This window comes from Penaeus monodon, chromosome 28 (genome assembly GCF_015228065.2).
Source record: "Penaeus monodon isolate SGIC_2016 chromosome 28, NSTDA_Pmon_1, whole genome shotgun sequence".
Lineage (NCBI taxonomy): Eukaryota > Metazoa > Arthropoda > Malacostraca > Decapoda > Penaeidae > Penaeus > Penaeus monodon.
In genome coordinates, this window is record NC_051413.1 from 25,791,891 (window position 1) to 25,792,138 (window position 248).

At 56.5% G+C, this 248-nt stretch overlaps 1 protein-coding gene across 1 annotated transcript in view; it reads right to left on the reverse strand.

The window, feature by feature from the left end:
* Nucleotides 1-248, reverse strand: part of LOC119591119 — a 13,064-nt gene that overhangs the window by 573 nt on the left and 12,243 nt on the right. The window contains exon 5 of the mRNA XM_037939833.1: nt 14-139. Coding sequence (XP_037795761.1) covers nt 14-139 — 126 coding nt within the window. The remainder of the gene's footprint in view (nt 1-13; nt 140-248) is intronic.

The window sequence follows — 248 nt, forward strand, 5'->3', positions numbered from 1 at the left end:
GCAACTCCTCCACACCTTGCAAGGCCCCGGCGGTCTCTCGCGCCCAGGCTGCCAACCCGTCCCACAGCTGCTGGAGGCGCCTCGTGTACTCCTCCGTCTGCAGGAACTCCAGGATCACACTCGCTCCTCCGCCCACGTCCTTCGTTTCAGAAAGAGGAAGGGAGAGACGGGGATAATGCGGAGGATAAGGATGGTGTATAAGAGGGAGTAAATGATAGGGTATCGATAAAAAAAAATCAGGCTGTATG